The 21251-nt window shown below is 48.1% G+C and overlaps 1 protein-coding gene across 1 annotated transcript in view; it reads left to right on the top strand.

Annotated features, from left to right (window-relative positions):
• Window positions 1–21251, top strand: part of PRR12 (proline rich 12) — a 602934-nt gene that overhangs the window by 176585 nt on the left and 405098 nt on the right. Inside the window, exon 3 of the mRNA XM_078655282.1 lies at window positions 16298–16459. Within this exon, the coding sequence (XP_078511408.1) occupies window positions 16298–16459 (162 nt within the window). The remainder of the gene's footprint in view (window positions 1–16297; window positions 16460–21251) is intronic.

Here is a 21251-nt window from a genome sequence, read left to right as displayed (position 1 = left end):
TAATTTTAAGTACCCACACATCGATGTACACCCGGTGTGTAACAAGTGCCTATCTCCGGAGCACAATGAGGCCAACTGCCTAGCTTGTGCTCAATTCAGGTCAAAGAAGACGCTTCGACTTCGACGCGCAGCGAGGCAGACGATGACGAGGCCAGCGCCAGACCCGGTGAATATCTTCGATGAAGAAGACGATGAGGTCGTCGAGACTGAGGATCCAGAACAGCAGTCGGATCCCGGTTCGGAGCGTGACTCCAACTATTATGAAGACGACGAAGAAAACGTTGAGGATGAAAACGTCGTCGAGGTAAGGGACGACGCATCGGCCATCGGAGCCGTCGATGACGACTCGAGCGATGAACCAGGCCCAACAGTGAGTACGGGCCCAAAACAGACACGGAACGACTTCCAAGGGCTCAGGTCGAGGCATCGCCAACAGGCCTTAGCCAAGATCATAACGAACATTCTATAGCCCCGCGTCTCGGCCCGGCTAAGAATATATCACACGAGCCATCGGTCGAACATTACCAGTCACTGGTTAAATCGAAACCGAAAGCCATGGAGTCAAAAAAGAAACCGAAACTGCTGGAGACAGTCTTCGGATCGAAGAGTTCGGATCCATGGGATTCGACAAAGAAGAAAGGTGTCGACGACCCTGCGGGGTCACAAATAAGGGGTGTCGACCCGAAGATCGGTACGCTGAAGTTCATAACTAAAGTCAGGCACGTCGAACCGACGAGGTCAACGTCGACGGACAGCGACACAAATAAGGGACTCAAGTCTCGGAAGGTTCTCGATCCGAAGCAACGAGTCGACAGGCCACAGTTAGTCAAAGGCCTCGAGCCGAAGTCCAAGAGCGGCTCGAAGGACCACGTCGAGTCGAAGCAGAAGAGCGCGCCGCCAACGCAACAGGCGCCTAAGTCGACGCAAGGCCAAAAACATATTGGCGAAAAGACAAAGTCGGTCGGACCAATGACGACGCCAGCCCCAAAGAAGGTCAGTCAGTCTACAAATACTATGCCACCGATCAAATTCGGACTGCCCCCAACTGCACGGCCTAAGGCGCTCGATCCGAAGACAGGGATCGAAACGTCCAAGAAGGTGTCGATGGGGAAAAGGAGTCCTTCTCTAGAAGAGGACATTGTGTACCAAGAGCCCTCCTATGATGAACAGTCGAAGCTACATATCGACTCTGACTCTGGCAGACTTACTATTTATCAGAGGAAGATCAGCTCAGAAAATCCTCTTGAAACATATAAAATTCCACTCAAAAAGAAAAGGGATTCTTCCACATCACCTGTCCTTTTTGAGACTGTAACGTACCATGGTCAGGACACCTCTGCATACTCACCCACATGCAATGATGAGGATTGAATATGCTACTTACCAGTATGCATCTGTTCTTGGCATGTAGGGCTGCTAACATTCATATCTTTTGCATCAGATCGCCGCCTAGTGTTGGGTCCGGATGATCGCACATTGTTGTCCTGGAAGAGTCTTCGAAGTATCCTGAGATATGTGGCTCCTCCCCTGGACTACAGTGCGCATGGGCATCGGCTCCATCCCCAGATTGTTTTTAGCCATTGTGGCAGAGATGGAGTGTAAAGTGTAAAGGATGTCCATGCTAATGATTGAATACAAGAGTATGTCTGCAGCTGCGACAGGCACCGGGGAGGAGGGTGGGCGATATGAATGTTAGCAGCCCTACATGCCAAGAACAGATGCATACTGGTAAGTAGCATATTCAGTTCGAGGCATGTGGGCTGCTAAATTCATATCTTTTGCATAGAATATATAGCAGTCCCTCCATTAGCGGCGGTTGCCCGTGCCAGCTGCAGAAACCTGAAAAAGTGTCTTGAGAACAGCCTGCCCAACAGCTGCTTGCTGTTTGGAATGCACATCAACACAGTAGGGTTTTGTAAAGGTATGTGGTGTAACCCATGTGGCTGCTCTACAAATGTCCTCTAAAGGAATGTTCCCCAGGAAAGCCATGGATGCCCCCAATTTGCGTGTGGAGTGCGCCCTTGGGGGTATTGTTAAGGTGCGTTTAGCCTTTTGATAGCAGATCTGGATGCACTTAACAATCCATCTGGCTATTCCTTCTTTGGAAATAGGGTTGCCCTTGTGCTGCGGCGAGAAGGCAACAAAAAGTTGTTTTGTTTTCCTAAAGTGTTGTGTCCTGTCAATATAGTACATCAACGCCCTCCTAACGTCCAAAGTATGGAGCATTCTTTCCGCCACCGTTTGTGGGTTTTGGAAGAATGCAGGCAAGTCAATAGTTTGGTTGAGATGAAACTGTGACACCACCTTCGGAAGGAATTTGGGGTTAGTACGTAGTACCACCCTATTTGGATGAATTTGTATGAATGGCTCTTGGATTGTGAGCGCTTGCAGCTCACTGACACGTCTCAGTGAAGTGATAGCAATAAGGAAAGCCACTTTCCATGTTAGGAACTGGAGTTCACACGAGTGTAGTGGCTCAAAAGGTGGTCCCATCAGCCTGGTGAGGACCACATTGAGATTCCACACCGGAGCTGGCGGTGTTCTTGGGGGAATGACTCGTTTCAGACCTTCAAGGAACGCCTTAATGGCAGGCACTCTGAAGACAGAGAGATGCTGCCTGTTCTGAAGATAAGCTGCTATGGCGGATAGATGTATCCGAATGGAAGTGTACGCTAGATTGCACTTGTAAAGATGTAACAGATAACAAATGATGTTAGGGATAGATGCATCTAGCGGGTTTATGTTATTGGCTGTACAGTGAAGGACGAAACGCTTCCATTTTGCAGCATAGCATGCTCTGGTAGTCGGCTTCCTTGCCTCCTTGATGATGTCCATGCATTCTGGAGGTAGGTGAAGGTAGCCAAACTCTAGGACTTCAGGAGCCAGATCGCCAGGTTGAGCTGTTGCGGATCTGGATGCTGAATGTCTCCATGGTTCTGCGTCAAAAGCCTGGGCGTTAGGCGCAGCCTTTGATGCGGCACCACCGAGAGCTCCAGAAACGTGGTGTACCATGCTTGGCGTGCCCACGTTGGAGCAACTAGGATGAGTGTCATCGAGTGCTGCCTTAGTTTTCTTGCCACCTGCGGTATCAGAGGTGCTGGTGGAAAAGCGTACGCAAATTTGCCTGACCAGTTCATCCATATCGCATTCCCCTGCGACTGTGGGTGAGGGAACCTGGCGGCAAAGTGTTGGCATTTTGCGTTTTCGTTTGTGGCAAACAGGTCTATCTCTGGATGACCCCACTGCTGGAAGTACGGGAGGAGTACTGATGGATGTAACTCCCACACGTGCATTTGATGGCTGTATCTGCTGAGCAGATCCGCCATCTGATTGTCCTTGCCCGGGAGGTGTTCTGCCATGAGGAAAATGTTCCTCTGAATGGCCCACTTCCACATGCTCTGAGCCAGATGAGACAGCTGCGGCGAGTGGGTGCCTCCCTGCTTTTGAATGTAGTACATCGCTGTCATGTTGTCCGTCCGGACTAACACTACCTTGTTGCACAGATGTACATTGAAGGACTTGAGCGCCATGAAGATTGCCATCAGTTCCAGATAGTTGATGTGCATCTTCTGTTGCTGCGTCGTCCATAGTCCCTGCACAGTGTAAGTGAGCAGATGAGCTCCCCATCCCTGGAGAGATGCGTCCGTTGTCAGGGTAATCTGTGGCACTGGCTCTTGGAACAGTCGGCCCTTGCAAAGGTTGTGTGGATTCCACCAATGCAGAGAGTTGTACGCCCGACTGGTAACCAACACTAGGTCTGTCAATTGTCCCTGAGCCTGTGTCCACTGATTTGCTAAGCACTCCTGGAGCGGACGCATATGTAACCTTGCGTGAGGGACTATGAAGATGCAGGAGGCCATCATGCCAATCAACTGCATGAATACTCTCGCTGGAAGCGAGTGTTGTGGTCTGAACTTTTGGATTAGAGACTGCATGCTGTCTATCCTGACCTTGTTTGGCTGAGCCATGGCTGTCAGGGTATTTATCGTCGCGCCCAGAAACTGCCGCACATGTGCTGGTTGAAGGTGCGACTTTGGGTAGTTCAACGAGAAGCCCAGATTGTGAAGGAGGTGAATGGTAGTCGACATGTCCGCGGCGCACTGTTGTTCCGACTTGGCTTGAACGAGCCAGTCGTCTAGGTAGGGGTAGACATGGATGTTCTGCCTCCTGAGGTGCGCCGCTACCGTCGCCAGACACTTGGTAAACACTCTGGGGGCGGTGGTCACTCCGAAGGGTAGGACTTTGAACTGATAATGGCTGCCTTGGATGGTGAACCTGAGGTACTTTCTGTGGGACGGGTGTAGTGGTATGTGGAAATAAGCATCCTTGAGGTCTAAGGTTGCTAGGAAGTCCCCTTGGTTCAGCAAGGGAAGAATCTGTTGCAGTGTAAGCATATGGAAATGTTCTGACAGAATATACAGGTTGAGGGGGCGCAGATCCAGAATGGGTCTGAGGGATCCGTCCTTCTTTGGAATAAGGAAGTACAGGGAATAGACCCCTGTGCCTTCCTCCTCCACTGGCACGAGCTCGATTGCGCCTTTTTGCAGCATCACCACTACTTCTTGCTGCAATAAGTGCAAGTGCTCTGCGGACATAGGCCGTTGCCTTGGTGGAATGTTGGGTGGAGTGGACTTTAACTCTAGACAATAACCGTACTGGACAAGTTGTCGTACCCACCTGTCTGTGGTGATGTTTGTCCAGACTGGCAGGAACTGCTGGAGTCTCCCCCCGACAGGTGTTAAATGGTCGGGGGGCAGTGACAGAGAGTCACTGTTTGTTTGGGGCAGAGGAACGGGAGTTGTTGTTTCCTCTGCCACGTCCTCTGGTGCTGTTTCCTCGATAAGCCCCTTTATTCTGCTTGGGGTACGAGGACTGTGCTCCACCTCTAGTGAACTGAGATTGTTGACCCATCTGTCCTCGGGTGACTCCACGTGCACCTGAGCGACGAAAAGTGTTGCCCCGGAATTGTTGTGACTGAAGGGCCCCCATAGACTTAGCTGTTTCGTTGTCTTTCTTAATCTTTTCGAGGGTGGTGTCAACATCAGGACCAAACAGTCTATCAGGATTGACGGGCTGATTGAGTATGGTCGTTTGAATGTCTGGTTTAAACCCTGATATGCGTAGCCACGCTTGTCGTCTCAGCATGACGCTAGTGTTAATAGCCCTAGCTGCTGTGTCCGCGGCATCAAGTGCACACTTTATGGCTGCATTGGAGATGAGTTTACCCTCCTCTATAAGCAGTTTGGTACCCTCTTGAAACTGCGAAGGCAGGTGTTGTAAAAGTTGCTCTAGGGTGTCGTAATGCGCCCTATCATAACGTGCCAATAGCGCCTGTGTGTTCGCAATACGCCAGAAATTGGCAGCCTGCGCAGCTACTCTTTTGCCCCCTGCCTCAAGCACTTTAGACTCCTTGTCTGGGGGAGGAGCTTCACCCGTTGTCTGGGAGTTTGCCCTTTTGCGGGCATTTGCGACCACAAGAGAGTCTAGTGGCAACTGTCCCCGAATGTATGCAGGGTCTGCAGGTGCTGGTCTGTATTTCTTCTCGATGCGTGGATTGACCACCCTCGCCCTGGTAGGCTCTTTGAAGATTTCCGCAGCATGCTTAAGGACACCTTTGAGCATAGGAAGTGTCTTGACTGTCCTTTCAGAGACTGAAAAAGTGTCAAACAGAAAATCTTCCTCCACTGGGTCAGCATGCATGTCCACATCATGATTAGCGGCTGCCCGTTCAATGAGTGCATGAAATCCTGCGGAGTCTTCTGTTGGGGATGCACGTGCACTGAAAGGCTGTGGGTCTTGCCCCACATTTTGGATTCCCTGGTCACCTATGTCGTCATAGGAATCCTGTTGTGCATCGGGCTCATTGATGGGGAAAGTGTACTGGTCATCTTGTCCATATTCCTCTCCCTCAGAGTGGTCAGGGGAAGGTGTTGGACTCCTTCTAGGAGGAGGCTGGATAGGTTCAATCAGGGCTGGAGTGTCCTGTGCAAGCCTCTTCTTTTTAAGTGGGATAACATAGGAGTCCACTGTCTGGGAAGTGATCTTCCTCTTGTAAAGGGTCAACTTGCCCGTGTCCGCGTCGATAAAACGTTCAGAGTCGTCTCCTGAGTCGAGTTGTCGACCCAATACTCCAGCAGGCGTGGACGAGTCCGATGTCTTTGGCGCCGTCTTTGGCGCAAAGGCTTTTGGTGCCTCCTTTGGCGGCAGAACGAAGAGAAGTTTGCCAGTAGGCTTTACCGGCATGTCCATCGTCTTCTGGTGCGACGGCGCCGGAGCCGACGTCGCAGAAGCCTTATCCCGTATTCTTTGAAGTGAAGTGGCGATGAGGGATGCGTCACTCACAGCGGCACTTGGCGCCGACGAGGAGGCCTTCACCTTGCCTTCGGTTCCGACGTCTTGTGGGCCCTTCGGAACCTTAGACGTCGATGCTGCTGCTGTAGACACAGAGTCCTTGGACCGATGTGCTGAGCCTCCGCCCTTCGATCCGTGTGATTTTGCAGACTCCGTCTCAACCACGCGTCCGGCTAACGACGTCCCAGTCGGTACCGGAGTCTTGTCGCTGACTTTGGCGGACTTTGACGGCGTCGTCCCGGTCGACCCGTGCCGGACGACCTTCTTAGAGGATGCCTCCTCTGCCGACGACTTCGGCACTGTCGAATCGACAGTTTTCTTCGACTTCTGTGGACCGGAGGCCGACGGAGTCGATGAGGTAGCAGGCTTTGGTGTTTTTGGTTGATCGACCGCCATCTTAGGTGCACTCGAATCCGTTAGTTTCGTTTTCGGGTCGGCCATTTTAGGAGCAGTCGATACCGATGGTTTCAGTTTCGGTTTCGATACGGGCTGCGTAGCAAGTATGTCCGTGGCCGGGCCTGAAGGCGGGGCCGTGGCTTGCGGTACAGGGTCTTGGGTAAGGCCGAGTGGCGATCCCGTGACCCGAGCCTGATCCGCGTAACTTTCGGGGCATAGCTCATCCCCTGAGCTATCTTCAGCGGCCCCATAAACTTCTTCAACGTCCCCTACCTCGTCGACGTATTCAAGGCCTTGATCCACGACCCCGTCGTCGTCCTCCGGATCTGCCTCGACCTCCGTCGCGGGCGGTGAGATTTCAAGATGATGGCTTAGGCCCTCTTCTTCCTGGTCGCCGAAGATGCTATCTGGAGCCGGGGCCGCTTGTCTGGCCTCAAGGCGCACCGCGCGCCGAAGCTTGAGCGTCTTCTTCGACCTGAATCTGGAGCAGGCCATGCAGCTGTCCTCGTTATGGTCTGGCGAGAGGCATTTGTTACAGACCGGGTGCACGTCGATATGTGGGTATTTGGACCCACAGACGGGACAGTATTTAAACGGGCTCCGCTCCATGTTGAAAAGTTGTGGTCGTGTTGCGATGAGAAGGCCTCAATGTCCGAAGAGTGATACGACTCCGCAGATTCCGACTCAAAGAGACGGAAGAACTCGAGACCGTACGCAAACAATACCGACGTAATGAAACGAAGGCCTTTTGGCCTTAAAGAAGCTAGTTTTCTCGGTTCCGACAGAGAGACGTCGAGACCGCATCCGAACCCAATGGCGGAAAAAAACAATCTGGGGATGGAGCCGATGCCCATGCGCACTGTAGTCCAGGGGAGGAGCCACCTATCTCAGGATACTTCGAAGACTCTTCCAGGACAACAATGTGCGATCATCCGGACCCAACACTAGGCGGCGATCTAATGCAAAAGATATGAATTTAGCAGCCCCCATGCCTCGAACATGGGGTATGACTACAATGACGAATTTAATTACCCTGTGGACACGGATCAGGATGACCAGACTTAAGCCTGGACAGACCCTGTCGACCCGGGGGAGTCACAGACTATTCCTGACACTCCTTCTTATCCTGTCAAGACTTCGCCAACAGATGATACAGCTGCGTTTTAACGCACTAATAGAAAGGGCAGCACACAATCATGATGTGGAAATGCATGCTGACCCAATTGAAGAAGACTTCCTATTTGACACTTTCTCCACTTCAGAGAAATCAGTCAAAACATTGCCAATGTTGAAAGGTGTCCTTAAACACGCAGGAGACCTTTTCAAGGAAACCACAAGAGCAAGGGTTGTTAACCCAAGAATCGAAAGAAAATACAGGCCGGCACCTGTGGACCCTACATATATTAAGGGTCAGCTGCCATTGGACTCTTTGGTGGTATCAAAAGCTTGTAAGCGTGCCAACTCACAAACCACTGGTAATGCTCCTCCTCCAGACAAGGAGTCTAAGATATTAGAAGCTTCTGGAAAAAGGGTGGCTGCTCAAGCAGCTAATATATGGAGAATTTCTAATACACAAGCCCTATTAGCCAGATATGATAGGGCTCATTATGACACACTAGAGCAACTGCTACAACATTTGCCTGATGCCTACAAGGACGGAGCAGAAACACTAATACAAGAGGGAAAACTCATATCTAACGCATCCATTAAATGTGCGCTAGACGCAGCAGACACCGCAGCCAGGGCCATCAATACAAGTGTCATGCTCAGGAGACATGCTTGGTTATGCATCTCTGGGTTCAAACCTGAGATTCAAACCACATTATTAAATCAGCCTGTGAACCCTGATTATTTATTTGGTCCTGATGTGGACACAATATTAGAGAAGATTAAAAAGGACACAGAGACAGCCAAATCTATGGGTGCCTTGCAGTCACAACAATTCAGAGGAGGCTCCTTTCATCGCTCCGGTAACAGAGGAGCTGCACGAGGCCAGGCATCCCAGCAGACTCCATACAATAAAGGGAGCACGCAGACCACCTATAAAAACAATAGAGGTGGATACCATGGCAACAGCAACAAAGGCAGAGGACGAGGGAATAACAACACCAGATCCTCCGCCAATACTAAACAGTGACGCCTTGTCACTGCCCCCAGACCATGTAACACCGGTCGGGGGACGATTACAGTTGCTGCCAGTCTGGGAAAGCATTACCACGGACAGGTGGGTGAGACAACTTATCCAGTTCGGCTATTGTCTAGAGCTAACCTCCACTCCACCCAACATACCCCCAAGACACCGTCCTATGTCCGCAGAGCACATACACTTATTGCAGCAAGAAGTCATCAGCATGCTGCAAAAAGGGGCCATAGAACTCGTACCTGTACAGCAACAGGGTACAGGGGTATACTCGCTGTACTTCTTAATCCCCAAAAAGGACAGGTCTCTCAGGCCAATACTGGACCTCAGGCCCCTAAACCAATACATCTTGTCAGAACATTTTCACATGCTCACTTTACAGCAGGTTCTACCATTGCTCAGTCAGGGAGATTTCCTCGCAACACTAGACCTAAAAGACGCATATTTCCACATACCAATACATCCAGCACACAGGAAATATCTCAGGTTTACCATACAGAATCAGCACTACCAGTTCAAGGTCCTGCCTTTCGGGGTGACAACAGCCCCCAGGGTGTTTACCAAGTGCCTACCGACAGTAGCTGCGCACCTACGGAGGAACCATATTTACGTCTACCCCTAGCTGGACGACTGGCTTATCCAAGCAAAGTCAGCCCAGCAATGTGCCAGCCACATGTCCCGCACTATTCACCTCCTACACAGCCTCGGATTCTCATTAAACTACCCAAAGTCTCATCTTCAACCCGCCCACGTACAACAGTACCTGGGAGCAACAATAGACACTCTGGCAGCAAAGGCGCAGCCAAACTCAGCAAGAATCAACAGCATTCAATTACTGATTCAAAAATTCAGACCCCAACACTCGCTCACAGCAAGGGTGTTTATGCAGTTGATAGGCATGATGGCCTCCTGCATCTTCATAGTCCCCCACGCGAGACTACACATGCGTCCGCTTCAGGAGTGCTTAGCACGGCAGTGGAACCAGGCTCAAGGACAATTAAAAGACCTAGTGTTGGTGACCGGTCGCGCATACAACTCTCTGCATTGGTGGAACCCACAAAACCTTTGCAGGGGACGGCCGTTCCAAGAGCCTGTACCACAAATAGTGCTGACGACGGACGCATCTCTCCTGGGATGGGGAGCGCATGTCCTCCATTACACAGTGCAGGGACTATGGACGACACAGCAAAAGAGGATGCACATCAACCTGCTGGAACTGATGGCAATCTTTATGGCAATGAAGGCGTTCAAAGTACATTTGTGCAACAAAGTCGTGTTGATCCGCACGGACAACATGACTGCCATGTACTACATACAGAAGCAGGGAGGGACACACTCTCCACAGTTGCACACATCTAGCGCAAAGCATGTGGAAGTGGGCCATTCAGAGGAACATATTCCTCATGGCGGAACACCTCCCAGGCAGGGTCAACCAGATGGCGGATCTGCTCAGCAGACACCGCCACCAGATACACGAGTGGGAGATACCTCCCTCAGTGCTACAACCGTACTTCCAGCAGTGGGGTCGCCCAGAGATAGACCTGTTCGCCACAAGGGAAAACGCAAAATGCCAAAGCTTCGCCGCCAGGTTTCCACACCCGCAGTCTCAGGGCAATGCGATATGGATGAACTGGTCAGGCATATTTGCGTACGGTTTTCCACCAGCCCCGCTCATACCACTAGTGGCACGCAAACTACGACAACACTCAATGACCCTCATCCTAGTTGCTCCAACGTGGGCAAGGCAACCGTGGTACACCACGTTCCTGGAACTTTCCGTGGTGCCTCATCAAAGGCTGCAATTAACACCCAGTCTTTTAACGCAGAGCCATGGAGACATTCAGCACCCAGACCCACAACAGTTGAACCTTGCGATCTGGCTCCTGAAGTCCTAGAGTTTGGTTACCTGAACTTGCCTCCTGACTGCATGAATATTATCAAGGAGGCAAGAAGACCTACAACCAGAGCATGCTATGCGGCAAAGTGGAAACGATTTGTCATCTATTGTAACAGGTGGGTGAGACAACTTATCCAGTTCGGCTATTGTCTAGAGCTAACCTCCACTCCACCCAACATACCCCCAAGACACCGTCCTATGTCCGCAGAGCACATACACTTATTGCAGCAAGAAGTCATCAGCATGCTGCAAAAAGGGGCCATAGAACTCGTACCTGTACAGCAACAGGGTACAGGGGTATACTCGCTGTACTTCTTAATCCCCAAAAAGGACAGGTCTCTCAGGCCAATACTGGACCTCAGGCCCCTAAACCAATACATCTTGTCAGAACATTTTCACATGCTCACTTTACAGCAGGTTCTACCATTGCTCAGTCAGGGAGATTTCCTCGCAACACTAGACCTAAAAGACGCATATTTCCACATACCAATACATCCAGCACACAGGAAATATCTCAGGTTTACCATACAGAATCAGCACTACCAGTTCAAGGTCCTGCCTTTCGGGGTGACAACAGCCCCCAGGGTGTTTACCAAGTGCCTACCGACAGTAGCTGCGCACCTACGGAGGAACCATATTTACGTCTACCCCTAGCTGGACGACTGGCTTATCCAAGCAAAGTCAGCCCAGCAATGTGCCAGCCACATGTCCCGCACTATTCACCTCCTACACAGCCTCGGATTCTCATTAAACTACCCAAAGTCTCATCTTCAACCCGCCCACGTACAACAGTACCTGGGAGCAACAATAGACACTCTGGCAGCAAAGGCGCAGCCAAACTCAGCAAGAATCAACAGCATTCAATTACTGATTCAAAAATTCAGACCCCAACACTCGCTCACAGCAAGGGTGTTTATGCAGTTGATAGGCATGATGGCCTCCTGCATCTTCATAGTCCCCCACGCGAGACTACACATGCGTCCGCTTCAGGAGTGCTTAGCACGGCAGTGGAACCAGGCTCAAGGACAATTAAAAGACCTAGTGTTGGTGACCGGTCGCGCATACAACTCTCTGCATTGGTGGAACCCACAAAACCTTTGCAGGGGACGGCCGTTCCAAGAGCCTGTACCACAAATAGTGCTGACGACGGACGCATCTCTCCTGGGATGGGGAGCGCATGTCCTCCATTACACAGTGCAGGGACTATGGACGACACAGCAAAAGAGGATGCACATCAACCTGCTGGAACTGATGGCAATCTTTATGGCAATGAAGGCGTTCAAAGTACATTTGTGCAACAAAGTCGTGTTGATCCGCACGGACAACATGACTGCCATGTACTACATACAGAAGCAGGGAGGGACACACTCTCCACAGTTGCACACATCTAGCGCAAAGCATGTGGAAGTGGGCCATTCAGAGGAACATATTCCTCATGGCGGAACACCTCCCAGGCAGGGTCAACCAGATGGCGGATCTGCTCAGCAGACACCGCCACCAGATACACGAGTGGGAGATACCTCCCTCAGTGCTACAACCGTACTTCCAGCAGTGGGGTCGCCCAGAGATAGACCTGTTCGCCACAAGGGAAAACGCAAAATGCCAAAGCTTCGCCGCCAGGTTTCCACACCCGCAGTCTCAGGGCAATGCGATATGGATGAACTGGTCAGGCATATTTGCGTACGGTTTTCCACCAGCCCCGCTCATACCACTAGTGGCACGCAAACTACGACAACACTCAATGACCCTCATCCTAGTTGCTCCAACGTGGGCAAGGCAACCGTGGTACACCACGTTCCTGGAACTTTCCGTGGTGCCTCATCAAAGGCTGCAATTAACACCCAGTCTTTTAACGCAGAGCCATGGAGACATTCAGCACCCAGACCCACAACAGTTGAACCTTGCGATCTGGCTCCTGAAGTCCTAGAGTTTGGTTACCTGAACTTGCATGAATATTATCAAGGAGGCAAGAAGACCTACAACCAGAGCATGCTATGCGGCAAAGTGGAAACGATTTGTCATCTATTGTAACAATAATGACGTAAATCCGCTAGATGCATCAACTCAAAACATCATATGTTATATGTTACATTTACACAGATGCAATCTAGCCTACAGTTCCATACGTATACATTTAGCTGCGGTGGCAGCTTATCTTCAAAACAGGCAGCACCTTTCACTCTTCAGAGTACCTGCTATTAAAGCTTTCATGGAGGGACTCAAACGAGTGATTCTTCCAAGACACCCACCTTCGCCTGTCTGGAACCTGAACGTGGTTCTAACCAGACTGATTGGACCACCTTTTGAACCTCTACACTCGTGTAAAATACAATTCCTAATGTGGAAAGTGGCTTTTTTTAGTGGCGATTACATCACTTAGAAGAGTTAGTGAGCTGCAAGCCCTAACTATTCAGGAGCCATTCATCCAAATTCACGCAAATAGGGTAGTGCTACGTACAAACCCTAAATTTATGCCAAAGGTGGTATCCCAGTTTCACATCAATCAAACAATAGAACTGCCAGTGTTCTTCCCAAATCCAGATTCAGTGGCGGAAAGAGCTCTACATACACTAGACATTAAGAGAGCTCTCCTGTACTATATAGACAGGACAAAACATTTCAGGAAAACTAAGCAACTGTTTGTTGCCTTTTCACCACAGCATAAAGGCAACCCTATTTCCAAATCAGGTGTAGCCAGATGGATTGTTAAGTGCATACAGATTTGTTATCAGAAAGCTAAACGCACATTAACAGTTCCCCCAAGAGCGCATTCAACACGCAAGTTAGGGGCATCCATGACTTTCCTAGGAAACATTCCTCTGGAAGAAATATGTAGAGCAGCCACATGGTCTACCATACATACATTTACCAAACACTACTGTGTAGATGTACACTTCAAACAGCAAGCAGCTGTAGGACAAGCTGTTCTCAAGACTCTTTTTCAGACTGCTGCAGCTGGCACGGGCAACCACCGCTAAGGGGGAGACTGCTATCCATTCTATGCACAGATATGAATTCAGCAGCCCACATGCCTCGAACGGAATATGCTACTTACCAGTATGCATCTGTTCTTGGCATGTAGGGCTGCTGACATTCATATCGCCCGCCCTCCTCCCCGGTGCCTGTCGAAGCTGTAGCACTCAGAATTAATCTCTAGCATGGACATCACTTACTGTATTATACTCCATCTCTGCCACAATGGCGAAAAACAATCTGAGGATGGAGAGGATGCCCATGCGCACTGTAGTCCAGGGGAGGAGCCACCTATCTCGTGATACTTCGAAGACTCTTCCAGGACAACAATGTGCAATCATCCGGACCCAACACTAGGCGGCGATCTATGCACAGATATGAATGTCAGCAGCCCTACATGCCAAGAACAGATGCATACTGGTAAGTAGCATATTCCTTACTATTCCAACTCCAGTCTGTGCAACAGTAGGGAAGGCGTTGAATTTTAAATCAAACACCTTCTGCCCCCTACAGCAAGTTGTTGTAGCGACTTGCATTGTAATCGTATGCGATGTAACAATGCGGTCGTTGTAATGACAATTCACGGTCAATATTGAAAGTCTCACCTACAGTCTTTGCAAATACAGCCTTATCTAGGAGCCATTCTCAACTCTTGCACGGCTCTAGCCTCCCCCAATGCAGCCAGAATTTCCAATATCCAAGCTCTAATGCTACAGATTCAAACCTTGCCAGCCAGGGCTTTCATGCACCTGCTGGGAATGATGGCTTCATGCATTGCAATAGTATCTTATGCAAGACTACACATGTCGATTACAAGAATGTTTAGCACGTCAGTGAAATCAATCACTGGGTCAGTTAACATATCTAGTGTTGGTAGACAGCCGCACCCATCGCTCTCTGCAGTGTTGGAACCCACAGCATTTACCAAAAGGGTGGCCTTTCATCAACCCATTCCACAAGTCATGCCAACAGCAAACGCATCTCTCAGTGGTTGGGGTACACATCTCCATCATTACACAATCCCAGGTCTTTGGGATGACAAACACAGACGTATTCACAAACTATCTAGAGCTTCTAGCAGTGTTTCTAGCGCTGAAAGCTTTTCAGTTTCACCTCACAGGCAAAGTTGTCCTAGTCAGCACAGACAGCATAACAGCAATGTACTATGTACAAAAATAAGGGGGTACACGCTCTCTCCAATTATCTCTGACAATTTGGAAATGGGCAATCCATCACAAGAGTTACCTTCTGGCAGAATGGTGTGTTGTACCTGGCATTTTCGCCTAACTATCACGTCACTTTAATCTTTGTTTTTTCATTGTCTGTGCGCTTCTATTATTCACACCTCATAACGCTTTTACATTGAAAATCTATTATATAATTCTATTGAAACAGATTATATGCTTATAATCAGCCATATAGTCCATTTGATTGTATTCAAGCCTTATGTTATATTAACTTAGTTCTTAATGTTTTACTATCTTAAATTTCTAAATCTAGGAACATTTATTATTTAAGAGTTTTTTTGTAGCGCTGGCCAGACTCGAAGGTATCAGAGCGCTTTACAACATTTATTGTGATGCAATCGGCTACACTGTATTTCAATAAACCGTATTTTCTCGTGTCGAATCTTCTTCAGGCCTGGAAGGGGTATTAGGAGTGGGTCAAAAGGAAGGCTATGAAAATGCCTTTATCGGTCTGTGTTCTGCTCTGGGCATGATTCCTGTGGCAGAGGAGCTCTGTCTCGTTGGGAGGCAACTATCCATTTGGATGAGATCGGTTGAGGAAGAGGTCTTTGAGCTGGCTTTTGAAGTTCATGAAGGAGGGGTTAGTCCTGATATGGACTGGGATGGAGTTCCAAATTTGTGGCGCATTTCCAGAGAAGGAGCGTGACAAGTAAAATAGTAAGTAAGCAAAAAGAAAGTGCTTTACCAGAACTGTTATACTCGGTGATGCACAAATTCTGTTTGAATAAAGCATCACCCTTTTAATCTAAGTTTGTCGACATTTGGCGTGCTGCTGGCCCTTCGAGGGGAAATGTTTGTCATTTTACAATTATAAAAAACGGTCTCTGCTGCATGGAAATTTACCCTTCCTTTTTCAAGTGTTTGTCAGGTGAATGTGAGTGATGTGTTCAAAGCTCAGAGCAGCAATCAGGTGTTAGCAAGTGTGTTACTTATCTTGGAGTGTCCTATCCTTCTGCTGTGGGGAAAATGTGGTAGCATAGAAAGTATAGAGAACTTTGTGTTAGACTTATTCAAGAGGATATACAGAGTATCGCTACATTATGAGAAGGTGGCATTGAGGTTGGACTGGGGCAATGATGTACTTTAAATGACATGGTATCGCCTAATTTACAGAACACAAAGGCTGAGGGGGATTTATGATCCAGGAATCTGCGGGGCGGACTGGGTGAGGTTGTAGATATTATTTCTTTGTAATTCCTATTCCTTCTTATTTCTTTCACTGCTTCATGCTACCTCTGGTTCTCCTTTATACCTGCTGTTTTGTAATTCTTTTTTCATCTGTATCCATTTCAGGTTTATCAGGGTTGTTCGATACAGGTCTTCATCACGCAAGCAGTGCCACCCCCGATGCCTCCGTCATGAACCTCATCTCGGCCCTGGAATCCAGGGGTCAACAGCCAGGCCCCTCTGCTTCCTCTCTCCTTTCACAGTTCCGCACTCCCTCCTGGCAAACAGGTACTACTCTGGCCGTCCCTTTTTGGGAAGGGAAGTTTCCTTGTAGAGAGGGTTGAGCGTTAAAATGCTTTTTCTTAGGGCCGCTGCAGTAAATTTGTGGGATTGTGGAATAGTTATGTGGCCAGTAAAGCTTGGGTTGAGGGTAGTTTCTTTGTAACATAATGTTGTGCACTTTGAGTTCTAGTATAGCTCAAACATGCATAAATGGACGTAGGTATTGAACATATTACGTTTTTGGCATATGGGTGGCTTTCTCATTAAGAGACTGACTGAAAGATGAAGCCTCTGCATAGCAACAAAAAAATTGGTCTCCTAAACTGCATGAGTATTGGTGGACTGAGAACTCAACTAGAAGGACATTGAAGAGTGCAAAGACACAGCTGCTTTCTGAGCTTTGGTGTGTACTTCTCACTTATTCCTAAATTTATAAAGTAATATTTTTAGATGGGACAGAGGATGATTTGTGTACATGTAAAAATACTCCTATGCAGCAACTGTTTAACTTTACTAACAGCTTAAGCATGCATAGTAAATGAAAACATCTACATACATCTTTTCACAGTTGAAACCTTTCAGAAATTGAACTCTTTGATTTCCTTTACTTTTGGGAATATTTTTCTTCCTGGTAATATTTTTTATAATAAAATGTTTTTCTTTTAATGAAGAAAAGAGATGTTCAGCAATCCTCAATCCTACACTTAATAATACATTCAGGATCTTTGTAAACACAAAGACACTGGTATCTGTATATCAATAGCAGTATTAGATTTATGACATGGCTATTACTGTAGTCATCTCTCCAACTCCTGAATCTATCCCTAAATAAAGCTCTAGTCCAATACCCCTATTGCTTCTCTATACATAATGCAGATGTTTTTAACCCGTTTCTGACACCTGGAGGAGGATCTCATACCTCTTATTTTTTTACCTCTTATTTTATTTTCAAGTTAACACTTGTCCGTTTGTAATGAAATCATGAAACAAAAAGGTGCATCCTAAATTATTTTTTGGTCCAGCAAAGGAAGCTCTCTAGTTTCCTCTGGTGTTTTTCACAACCTATGGCATCTTTTTTCCTAGGTTTCTGCTGTTTTGAAGTCTTAAGGCCACAGCCAAACTGACAAGACCCTTCATGGATGATTACAAATTCACATGTCCAACATTTATCCAGTATTTGGGTATCTTTCATAGATTCACTTGCTTGAATCATTTCCCGTCGTCGAGATTGGAGTCCCCGGTACATTTATAAAGGTAATGTCACATTAAACATAGAAGGTAATAGGCCTAAGGCCTTATATTTGGTAACATTTCTAAGTCCTTATTTAAAAAAGGACCAAACTTAAGAGAACAACCAAACAGCTGACACCACTCTCTAGAACCTTCCTGGAAGGAGCTCCAGTCCCTCAGATTTTCTACTGCATGTCATGCTAAGGGAGTCTCCACTGAGCTCTTCCAATTTCCCTTGTCTACAGATTTTTTCTTGGATTCAAGGTATTTTTCATTTATAATTCCTTTGAGTGAAGTTCTCTATTTTCTTCATGTCAGACACACCTAAAAACGTCTTTTTAGGCCCTGTGGTACCTGCAGAAAGAAAAGACTACACATTGATGACCCTCATAAAGATTGCCTTTACTGTTTTTATCCTGATCACAAACCAAAGGATTGCAAGGTATGTCGCACTTTTTCTTCAAAGACTTTGAAGGACCGTGAGGGGAGGCTATTGATATGGCTGCAGATGCATAAAGACAGGGAGGATGCTGTACCTTCTGAGGAGACTGATGGTTCCTCAAGATCCACCTCTAAATCGCCTAAAAAAAGACCATGGGATATCTCTCCAGGTCACTTCTCGCAGAGACCTCCAAAGAAGACGTACAAAAAGTCTTCAGAGGCTACTAAGAAGCAAGATCTGCCTTCCAGGGTGTCTCTTCCCTTCAGAGTTTGATTTCTAACAAAAAATCCTTTCAGAAATCAGCTTCAGACCCCCCACTCCGCCAGTGAAGGTGAAACATGCTTTTAAAAAGCCTTCCTCAGCCCCGTCGACGGACAGCTCATTGGTGGTACCGTCGACGACAACAAGACCTCCACTTATTGTCGTCGGAGTGGCTTAGTTGACAACCGTTGCCACAGTCTCAGTCTTGTTGGCGTCTATTTCGTCGTCAATGAGTCAAGCTCCTTTGTTGTCGACGATAAGGATAATCAGAAAGTTATCGTCGTCGACAAAGATTGCGACGACGACCAGTTCGATGATGGATCGGCGACGAGTCTACGTCGATGATTTCTCCAATTACATTGTCGACGAAAGTTCCATCGTTGACGACGTTATTGTCATCTACGCCAGTTACGTCTGGGACATCAATACCACTGCCCGTCGATGGTTCCTCGACGATCGTATGGTATGGTATGGAGTGGTGTGGCTCACTGGTTAGAGGCGGCAGACCCGTAAGCAGAGGACGGCCTGGGACCAGGGTTCGATTCCCGACGCGGCAGGGTCGTGGACCAGGGTCAGCGGGCTCGATAATTCTCGCCTCGGTGCCTACTCCAGTCAGGGACCACACTCGGCAACTCTGGACATTAGTTTGCCTCATCTTCACAATGCCCCCCCAGACCGCCGGGGATGCTTGGTCGCACCTTAGAGATACCCATTAGGGACCATCTCTCAGGGTGAGCCAGGGCGGGTTCCCCAGCGGTCGAAGCGCGGAGATACTCCTCCGGGAGTTGATTCTAGCGCTATATAAACCCACAATTAAATTAAATTAAATTATGTGGACTGACGCCGACCTCGTCGATGACACCAAAATCTAAAGCAACAAAATTAATTTCCCAACAAAAATTTCAAAAAGAGAAATTGACACCCTCATTAACTTTTCCTAGTAGGGTTCGAACCTTATTAACAATTCATCTTTTAGATGACGATTACGACTCGGACAAAGACAGCTCGTTTGGAGCTGCACAAAGCCCCTTGAAGTTGAATGTCAAGTACCAAGAAAACCCTTGATGATGACGATCAGTTCTATGATGAACATTTGTACTACCCTGACCAACGATGTCAACAGCAGCAGCCAGAGATGGTTTGTCTTCCTTCCGCTCTTATAACTGATCTACAATTTATGTTGTCAGACTACAAAAAGAGGTTCCCTATGTCGCACAGTCTTTTGCTCCTGCGCTTACTCCACCTCCTGTGATGCAAGTTCAGCCTCCACCCATTCCTATATTTCAAGTGCCTGTGCAGAAGGAGAAATCTTGGGCACACAATCACGTCCAGACGAATGGGACGATTACATTAGCCCTCCACCAGCGTCACCTACTCCGCCTCAAGTAGACTCCACTCCAGAGCATATTGGAGGATTTCATAATTTCTTGGAAAGGGCAGCCAGATATTTTGAGCTTCCAATGCCTACTCACCAACAAGACTGTTTCCTTTACGATTTTAAGGAACCTTTTAAAAAATCGGTCAGGTCTATGCTCATTATCTACTGTAATTGAGATCAGGGCATTAAGATAATGAGAAACCATGCCACAGTTCCTCCAGTCTTACCAAGGCTCGACAAAAAATACGAAGCACCTGACGACGTACCTGCCTGTCTCATAGGTCACCCCAGACCCGATACCGTGATTGCCCAGGCTGCAGAAAGCAGGTCAAAGAACCCATCAGCTCCACTATCCGCACCCCCAGATAAGGAGGGGTAGAAGGCTAGATAACATTGACAAACGTTTCTCCACAATGTCCGCGTTGAAAGTCGGAGCATCCAATTCCTTGGCGCTACTGGGGCACTGCAACGAACAGATGTGATCAGACATCTCTCCTTACCTCAACGATCTCCCACAAGACATCACGGAAGAGGCAAGGAAAGTTTTACTGGAGTGCGAACGTTCCGCTTCAGAGATTGACTGCGCAATGGACATCGCTTCCACTGATTTCCGTGGGCAGCCCGAAGGCGCCAAGGATGGCTAAAGACGACAACATCCAGGCCTGACGTCCAGACCAAGATTCTAGATCTGCCTTACGATGGACAAGAACTATTCAGTAAGCATATCGACGAAGCCCTTCAGAGAATCAAAAAAGACACTGATGCTGCCAAAGCTCCACTACAAAAGAACCCCTTTTTGTGGTGCACGGGGTAAAAGCCAGTCTTTCTACAGGGGTGGTTACCAGCAGTATAGGTATCCTTCCTATACCTCTTCTAGCCAGCAATACAGGACGCAGTTCGCTCACAGACAACAGCCTGTGACTGCTTGCAATAAATCTTCTTTTGAGGGAAGGCTGGACGACAAAAAGGTTCTGCAAGACATCAATAACCTCTCATTTGCCGGTTGCAATTTCTTCACCTCCCCCCAAAGTAGGAGGCTAAATATCCCATTATCTCCAAAACTGGAAGCAGATTACAATGGATCGCTGCGTCTTACAACTAGTACAATTCTGCCATTCCCTAGAATTTATACAGCCACCTCCGCCAACGACGCCTCAACTACTCGTTCACAAGCATTTGCGCCTGTTACAGTGGGAAATAACATTGATGATCCAAAAAGGAGCAACCGAGTGTTTCCCTTTCATCAAAGGGGCAATGGCTTCTATTCCCGGTTTCGTTTTAGTGCGCAAGAAGAAATACAAGTGGAGACCATATTTAGATTTACAAAATTTAACCAAATTCCTCAAGAAACAGTCATTTCGCATTGTCACCATTCAGGAAGTCTTGCAGCTTCTCAATGGGAACGACTACATGATATCCTTGGACCTCCAAGATGCCTTTTTCCATATACCTATTCACAAGAAGCACAAAAATGGCTAAGGTTCGCT

Source organism: Lissotriton helveticus, chromosome 7 (genome assembly GCF_964261635.1).
Source record: "Lissotriton helveticus chromosome 7, aLisHel1.1, whole genome shotgun sequence".
Taxonomy (NCBI): Eukaryota; Metazoa; Chordata; class Amphibia; order Caudata; family Salamandridae; genus Lissotriton; species Lissotriton helveticus.
The sequence above is the reverse complement of the archived record's forward strand: the minus strand, read 5'-3'. Positions and strand labels throughout refer to the sequence as shown.